Source organism: Oncorhynchus kisutch, unplaced genomic scaffold (assembly GCF_002021735.2).
Source record: "Oncorhynchus kisutch isolate 150728-3 unplaced genomic scaffold, Okis_V2 scaffold1098, whole genome shotgun sequence".
In the NCBI taxonomy this organism is placed as follows: domain Eukaryota; kingdom Metazoa; phylum Chordata; class Actinopteri; order Salmoniformes; family Salmonidae; genus Oncorhynchus; species Oncorhynchus kisutch.
The window spans coordinates 1-8,799 of NW_022263043.1; the positions used below are offsets into that span (position 1 = coordinate 1).

General features: G+C 42.2%; 1 protein-coding gene across 1 annotated transcript; it reads right to left on the reverse strand.

The window, feature by feature from the left end:
- Positions 1–321: 321 nt before the first annotated feature.
- LOC109877051 (zinc finger protein 641) lies at positions 322–8,558 on the reverse strand. Its single transcript, XM_020469374.2, has 5 exons — positions 7,735–8,558; positions 4,854–4,973; positions 2,000–2,140; positions 763–1,081; positions 322–670 (listed from the first exon to the last, which is right to left on the reverse strand). The coding sequence occupies exons 2-5, from the start codon at positions 4,957–4,959 to the stop codon at positions 322–324; spliced, it is 915 nt and encodes a 304-aa protein (XP_020324963.2). The 5' UTR covers positions 4,960–4,973; positions 7,735–8,558.
- Positions 8,559–8,799: the final 241 nt, after the last annotated feature.

Below are 8,799 nucleotides of genomic sequence, written 5' to 3' on the forward strand. Positions count from 1 at the left end.
AGAAAGCGTTTGCCACAGACCAGACACTGGAAGGGCCTCTCTCCTGTGTGAATGAGCTGATGCTCTTTTAAACTAGAAGATGTGGAGAGACTGGCCCCGCAGTCGGCACAGTGATGAAGTTTCTCCCCTGTGTGAGTCCGATGGTGTGCCCTCATGTTACCCTCTGTGAGAAACCCTTCCCAAACACCAGTGGGGCAGTGAAATGGTTTTCTCCAGTGTGAATCCGCTGGTGAGATTTCAACTGCTGCAAGTCAATGAAGCTTTTCCCACAATCAGTGCAGAGGTGAGGTCTCTCCCCCGTGTGGATGAGAAGGTGCCTCTTCAGAGTCTCTGACCGGGAATAGGCCTTCCCACAGTCAGGGCAGCGGTGCGGTTTCTCTCCCGTGTGAGCACGTTGGTGCCGTCGAAGCTCGGATGGTTTGGGGAAGCAGATCCCGCAGTCAGCGCAGCGGTGGTGGGGTCTCTCCAGCTTCCCTTGGTGAGCCTGCTCGTGCACTTTCCGGTGACGGTCGTCGGCAAAGCTCTTCCCACACTGGGAGCAAGGGAACGGTTCTCTCCGGTGTGTCCTCGCTCGTGCCGAACCAGGCCGGAGGATAACTTCTTGAAGGTCTTGCCACATTTAGGACACGGGTGGTCCATCCTCTTTCTCCTCTGGTGTACGGGCTGGTGCCTTAGATTAGAACACTATTGTTATTGTCTACACAGTTAATTGTCCATTAACTTTTTACAGAACAGAAATGGGTCTTTGGTGTTCTGGCTTACCTTCTGAGGCGCGATAGCTTCTCAAACGTCTTGCCACATTGTTGACACTGGTGAGTCAGCTTCTCGGTGCTCTTGTGTGTTGCCCTGTGTTTCTTCAGGACTGAGAGGTTGCCAAAAGACTGGTTGCAGTCAGGGCACGGGTGCTTGCTCTTCCTCAAGTGTGATGGCTCGTGCCTCTTCAGACGCGACAGCCTCTCAAAGGTTTTACCACAGTCGGGGCACTGGTGAAGTTTCTTTACTGTGTTCTTATTCTTTGGTGGTTTGTGTTCTCCCACCTTCACTACCACAGCGGGACTTGGTGTGTAGTCAGTGTCTGAACCTAGACAGACAAGGGAATAGATTTAGCCTGGTTAAAACATTGGTTAGTGTCTGGATTAACCAGGCTAGATATTTTTTTGTTTAGAGTAAACAAAAATGTGTGTGTGTGTGTGCGCGAGTGAGATAAGACACAGGTAGTTATTGGGCGGGCAGTCACTCAATGTGGGGCATATTACACAATGTACGTGACATATACTATTAAAGGCCCAATGCAGCCGTTTTTGACTGAATATCAAATAATTTCTCTGTAACAATTAAGTACCTTACTGTAAGTGTCCCATTAAAGTTGTCAAAAATAAACAAAAATAGCTTGGTAGCAACAACAAACAAATCTCATGCAAGAATCTTGCTAGTTCTGTCTGGGAGGGCCGAATTGGAGGGAATTGTCACCTGAAAACTATCTGTTATTGGTGAGAGATTAGGGGCTCTGTTATTGGTCTCTTAACTCCACCCATACAAATCTGCTGATTAGAATATGTAGATCAGGGGGTGGGCAACTCCAGTCCTTTGAGGGCCTGATTGGTTCACACCTTTTCTCCATCCCTAGCAAACACAGCTGATTAATCAATCTGCATTCTTAACCTGAAATCATGATTAGGTGATTATTGGAGTCCTGCGTGTGTTAGCTGGGGCCAAAACTGTGAACCAATCAGGCCCTCGAGGACTGGAATTGCCCCACCCCTGGTGTACGGGCATTTTCAATCAGCAACTATCAAGAAATAACACTGGTCATATATATATATACATATACATACATATATATATATATATAATATTACACTTTTACAGTGTTATATTTATAGAACAGCTGATGAAACTGACACAAAACAAAGAAACACAGAATTTTGACCACAACTGGGCCTTTAACACAATGCTACGGACATTACTATGAAACTATAATGTTCTCCCCAAACCCAACCTCTGTCAACCATGTCCTCCTCATCATCTTCATCATCCTCCTTTTCCTCCTCCTCTTTGACAATCACATTGAATGTTGGTTTTCTTGCCTCACTGAGGCCTGGAAGGTCACCTGGTTCCAACTCAGACTTATCAACAGCACCTGGGGATGGAATAGAATTAGGTTCAAGATCAGGAGAGAAGCAGGAAATCTGTGAATCCTCCAGCTAAGATTTCTGGAAAATCTGTGAATTTTTGGCGAGTTATGGGAATTGTGCCTAACCGGCCTTATGGTCAACACTAGCTAGGTTTGTTACAATATGGCATTTCCATGGTAATGGAATGACACTGACTCAGATTTTTCCACTTTAAAATGTATGCCTAACAAACACCATTGATTTCAAAGTTTAACAAACCATCCCACTCTATTTTAACAATTTACACTGAAAATGTTACTATAAAAACACATTTACTAGAAGAACAGTGCAGATCCAAAGTTTGGTAACAGAATTGAGGTAAAATCTCCCTCAGCTTTCTTATGGAACCAAGATAAAGTTTGATCATAAAGTTACTGTTCCCATTCCCCACTTGAATTCATTATTAAGGGGCATCACCATGACTTTAATACACCAATGGTAACATGATATTCTCTTACCCAATTAAAATGGTGGAAGCCCTCAATGGCAACGTCCATGCTAAAACGGGTGATATACATCTAGAGTCCTCTGTGGTATGAGCAGAAATCAAAACTTGCTTATTCTTAATATTAAGGATATAAAATGGTTTGGGGAAGTATACAGTTGAAGTCGGACGTTTACATACACCTTAGCCAAATACATTAAAACTCAGTTTCACAATTCCTGACATTTAATCCTAGTAAAAATTCCCTGTTTTAGGTGAGTTAGGATCACCACTTCAGAATAATAGTAAAGAGAATGATTTATTTCAGCTTTTATTTCTTTCATCACATTCCCAGTGGGTCAGAAGTTTACATACACCCAATTAGTATTTGTTAGCATTGCCTTTAAATTGCTTAACTTGGGTCAAACGTTTTGGGTAGCCTTCCACAAGCTTCCCGCAATAAGTTGGGTGAATTTTGGCCCCTTCCTCCTGACAGAGCTGGTGTAACTGAGTCAAGTTTGTAGGCCTCCTTGCTCGCACATGCCTTTTCAGTTCTGCCCACGAATGTTCTATGGGATTGAGGTCAGGGCTTTGTGATGGCCGCTCTAATCCCTTGACTTTGTTGTCCTTAAGCCATTTTGCCACAACTTTGGAAGTATGCTTGGGGTCATTGTCCATTTGGAAGACACATTTGTGACCAAGCTTTAACTTCCTGACTGATGTCTTGAGATGTTGCTTCGATATATCCACAATTTTCCTCCCTCATGATGCCATCTATTTTGTGAAGTGCACCAGTCCCCCCTGCCGCAAAGCACCCCCACAACATGATGCTACCACCCCCGTGCTTCACAATTGGGATGGTGTTCTTTGGCTTGCAAACATCAACCTTTTTCTGCAAACATAACAATGGTCTTTATGACCATTTTTGTTTCATCAGACCAGAGGTCATTTCTCCAAAAAGTACAATCTTTGTCCCCATGTGCAGTTGCAAACCGTAGTCTGGCTTTTTTATGGCAGTTTTGGAACAGTGGCTTCTTTCTTGCTGAGCGGCCTTTAAGGTTCTGTCGATAATAGGACTCGTTTACTGTGGATATAGATATCTTTATACCGGTTTCCTCCAGCATCTTCCCAAGGTCCTTTGCTGTTGTTCTGGGATTGATTTGCACTTTTCGCACCAAAGTACGTTCATCTTTAGAAGACAGAACATGTCTCCTTCCTGAGCAGTATAACGGCTGCATGGTCCCATGGTGTTTATACTTGCGTACTATTGTTTGTACAGATGAACGAGGTACCTTCAGGCGTTTGGAAATTGCTCCCAAGGATGAACCAGACTTGTGGAGGTCTACAATTTTTTTCCCTGCGGTCTTGGCTGATTTCTTTTGATTTTCCCATGATTTCAAGCAAGGAGGCACTGAGTTTGAAGGTAGGCCTTGAAATACATCCACATGTACACCTCAAATTGACTCAAATTATGTAAATGAGCCTATCAGAAGCTTCTAAATCTATGACATAATTTTCCAAGCTGTTTGAAGGCACAGTCAACTCTGTGTATGTAAACATCTGACCCACTGGAATTGTGATACAGTGAATTATAAGTGAAATAATCTGTCTGTAAACAATTGTTGGAAAAATTACTTGTGTCTGTTAACAAGAAATTTATGGAGTGATTGAAAAACTAGTTTTAATGACTCCAACCTAAGTGTATGCAAACTTCTGACTTCAACTGTATATGCCTTCATTTCTCAAAAATATAGACTCAGCTTTCATTTGACACCAGATTTGACATTCTCCTATGACCTTTACATGTTGGTGCTCATGGGTCCTTTTACATGGAAATGGGACATGTGGTCTTGTGGTCTAAGCCGCTGGCTCCAGAACAAATATACCGTTGGTGGTGTTCCGTCCCGACAGATGTGCAGGCGTTGCATAGCGTCAACCAATGGTTTCGTGCCACATCATCGACTAGTCAGTCTGGCATCAAATTGATACATCACATGATGTGGTTAGCTGGTATGTTAAACACCCATCCAGCCGTTGTGAGATCTGACATGATGGCATGTTTTCAGGCAGTAACCTCCCACCACCGTGTCCTCCAGTAGCATGTGTACGGCTGTGGTCCACTTCTATTTCAGAACGCTTTCCTCTCTACTCTATCCTACCCAATGAAACAGAACATATGAGAGGAGTGGCACTGCCTCACTTCTTAAACACTTTTAAAGTAGGAAAAAACATGTTATATATATATCCTAGTTTACCTTCATGACTGTAGTCCATTTGTGAGGGCCGGACAGGGTTGCACCAGCTGTGTGTAACGTCATCATCACTAGTGGGTTCGTCTTTAACACGGATGTGAGGATCCATATACAGTGCTTTATCTGTAGGTGTGATGGCATGCACACACACACACACACACACACACACACACACACACGAAGTGAAATGTTATGTTTTGGCGACAGTAGGCAGGTTTCCATTGACCCAGCAATGTCGCAAAAAATATCATTGCGACATGTGTAATGGAAACGGCAGATCTAGGAGAACTTTTCTAAACATCAACAACATTTGTATCTGTTTCGACATGGGTAGTTTTGTCTTTTGCCAAACTTTCTTTACTACAAGACATGATGATTGAACGTGTTTTATTTCCCCCCAAAGAAATTATAGCAGGATAAAGTTGAAGGTACACAGGGCACGTGATGTTATCACGTAACTATATATAAAACTCCACATTTAATTGAAAATGCCTACTGCCTGCAAAATCAATTTTTTCAACTAAAAATTACATTTATTTTTAGGACTGATTTTCCTAACTTTTAAGAATACCTGAATTGCTTTGCCTTGCAAGTTTCGCCATCCAATTATTTAAGATCTACAGGAGATCAAGTTACCCAATGATCTACAGTATATATTTTTACACACACACTAGATGACATAGGGCGCTGTGTTGAAGTCACCGTGTTGCCACCTTGACACTCTCCCACCATTGTAAATAATATTTTGGAAGCTACAAATCAAATCAAATGTATTTATATAGCCCTTCATACATCAGCTGATATCTCAAAGTGCTGTACAGAAAACCAGCCTAAAACCCCAAACAGCAAGCAATGCAGGTGTAGAAGCACGGTGGCTAGGAAAAACTCCCTAGAAAGGCCAATACCTAGGAAGAAACCTAGAGAGGAACCAGGCTATGTGGGGTGGCCAGTCCTCTTCTGGCTGTGCCGGGTGGAGATTATAACAGAACATGGCCAAGATGTTCAAATGTTCATAGATGACCAACATACAGAAAAGGCTCCATTCGTTGGACACATGAATTCCATTACAGACATTTTAATGTATACGTTTAAATGATGTGACCTAAATATAAAAATATCAAAACATGTTCCTTAAAGTAGATTACTAGTGTTATTGTCCTCACTAAAACAAAAATACATGTAATTCAACATTTGATTGAAATACTGTAGAATGCCATTCATTCCTATGGAGAACTGCTCCTACTAGGGAGTGCCAATATGGATGACCAACAGCTTCAAAGCCTCTCAATAGCCCATACATAGCATCAGCAATCCAGAGTTTATATACATCATTGCACTTACCCCATTCATAGACGCCAAATGTTTTTGCGCCTATTTGTGATAGTATCTTCTGACGAGGGAGTTTTGTTAAGAGCCTAGCTTTAGGTACCGTTTTGGAAACATAAATAACTTATAAAACGACACCTTCATAAGGTTAGTGTTCCACATGGCCATATTGTATCCATGTTACAGCGTTTGTTTACAGAAAACAGAGGTGACCACCTGTGCTACATTGCCATGCTTCGAACACACCTGCACAATGAAATGTTGCGTTTGCCTTGCAGCATCGTGTTGCGGAGGGTAGTTGCAGTGCGTTCGGTGTGGTGCATACGTTGAACGTATGGGTCAAACTGTAAGTGTAGACGGCTTGACATAAATGGCAGCAGAAGGTGAATGTTGAACTTTGGTTGCATACATATCCAGATTATGCTGCATACTATTTTGCGCAATGTCACGGTCGGTGTGTTCGAACCGTATCTAGCGTGCTTCAAACACTTGTACGCATAACTCGGGAAGTGTAGAGGAAGTGTAGTTTCGTCAGATGGAGGCACCCATATCTGTATGAATCTGTGAAAAATATTTTTTATTTCAAGTATTTTTTTCTCGCTAATGAAAGGGCCATAAGTTTCGAGAGCGAGGATGACCAAATCGTATTAGTCACTGCACCGAATACAACAGGTGAAATGCTTACTTACAAGACCCTAACAAACAATGAAGAAATACAGATAAGATAAAAGTAACATTATTAAAGAGCAGCCTGAAATAACAGGGAGAGTAAACAGGGGGGGTACCGATACAGAGTCAATGTGCAGGGGCATCGGTTATTTGAGGTAGTATGTACATGTAGAGTTAAAGTGACAATGCATAGATGACAGACAGTAGCAGTGGTTGTTGTTTCTAAACGTTAAAACACAGTGTCGAGACTGTAGTTCACAGGAACCAGTTGTTAGAGAAGCTAATCACTGGAAGGCAGAATGCCACCTAAAGTTAGAGAGAGCTGCATGGACCATGGCGATATGTCGGCACATTCATTATTAGAATATGGCAAATATGAGTAAATTCTTGCATTCTATCCATGCAGGCTAATTATACTTTCCTATCGATATGTCTCACATTCCTACCACCAAAGAGACCAACTGCACGGACCACCGGTAGGCCTACCTTAAAATAGATTTGGATTCAACATTCTCGCTTGTGGAGGTCGCGAGAGGAAACGTTCATGATTCAAAACGCTACATTTCGGATGGACGTAGAATTCTAGGGAATTCAATGTCGGGTTTCCAGGCAACTGTCTTCTATGCGAACTTTGTAAATGTCGACAAATCATTGGACAAGTTCACGGAAACATAACTAGTGACACAAAGGAGATAAGTCACTCACAGCATATAGCTGGTAGGCAGAGGCATAATGTTTAACGTTATTACAGATCTGATGTTTACAGACATACAAGACCGAGGGCTACAATTAGCAATGACAAGTGGAGGCACAGATGACATGATGATGATAACGGCGGAAATATTACGGTTTATTTTTGTGAACATGTTGCCACTATTTCAGCACTCACCAATAAAGGCCAGCTTCTGACGTTAACAGTACTGCAGCAAACAAAACAGCCACCCACCTATGCTAACGATGTTAGTACTTCTGTTAGCTTGCTCTCTCTGTTTCTGTCCTTTTCATAGAGTTCTAGCTATTTAGATGATCCCGCATTCTAGTAGGGGCAGTACTCCTTAAATCAGCAACGTATCAAGTCACGTCTCATATATAAATATATGTATTATAACTTGGAAAACGCGGAGTTACTAGCCACCTACCTGATGGCAGCACAAATTTTACGTCACTTCCGGTTTTAGTACGGACCGGAAGTTTACAGTCCCACTGGAGCTCAACCTTTTCTCCCCCAAACGATTAATAGCAAAGACTTTTCAACATTAAATGTGAGTTTGGGAGTTGATGAATAATAGTGAGTTTAGGAGTTGATGAATAATGTGCGACTAAAGCTTGCATGGCGCACAGTAAACATTAGGTTTACTGCAGGTAGCTAGCTGCTAGCCAAAGGTAGCTTTTTGTTGTTGTTACTAGCTACCGTTAGCTAGCTGCACCAGTATCTTGGTAGAGGAGACGTTGAATTTGACGAATATCCTCTCTTACAATTTATTGTCCCATTAGACAACTCTGCAACCGTTATAATGTCAAAATACGTTCGCTCCGATTTGGAAAATCATTTTGAACAGTCATCCAAGTCGGATACTAGGGCATCTTTCTAGAGCTCCGACCTGAAGTTCACTAACGTCATTATTTAACCTCGTTTCCCCCCCAGTTGTCCTGAAAGCACCAGTACTTCCAAAAAAAGGTCTACATTCGAGAAGGGGGTAGCTGCGGCACAATATGGCGACTGGAGTATTGGCGAGTGGGTGTGTCGAAAGCGCTCCGGTTTTGATTGAGCGGTGTTTTTTTCCTTCCGCTTCTTACCACGCAATACTGTATATTGACCTAATATACAGCGAGGATTTGGACTTCTGTTTTGAATCCAAATGATGAGTCCGAGTCGCATTTCACTGTTAGTTTTATACAAACATTTTGTTTGTACTGATGATTGGTGTAAGGGAAAGGGGGATACCTAGTCAGT

What these genes read in the sequence shown, in the direction of transcription:
- LOC109877051 (XM_020469374.2), bottom strand. Translation starts at nt 4,959, where the DNA reads ATGGATCCTCACATCCGTGTTAAAGACGAACCCACTAGTGATGATGAC. An exon ending in AATGGACTACAGTCATGAAG is followed by an intron (nt 2,141 to 4,853) that starts GTAAACTAGGAT and finishes TTCCATCCCCAG; the next exon opens with GTGCTGTTGATAAGTCTGAG. An exon ending in AAGCTATCGCGCCTCAGAAG is followed by an intron (nt 671 to 762) that starts GTAAGCCAGAAC and finishes TTCTAATCTAAG; the next exon opens with GCACCAGCCCGTACACCAGA.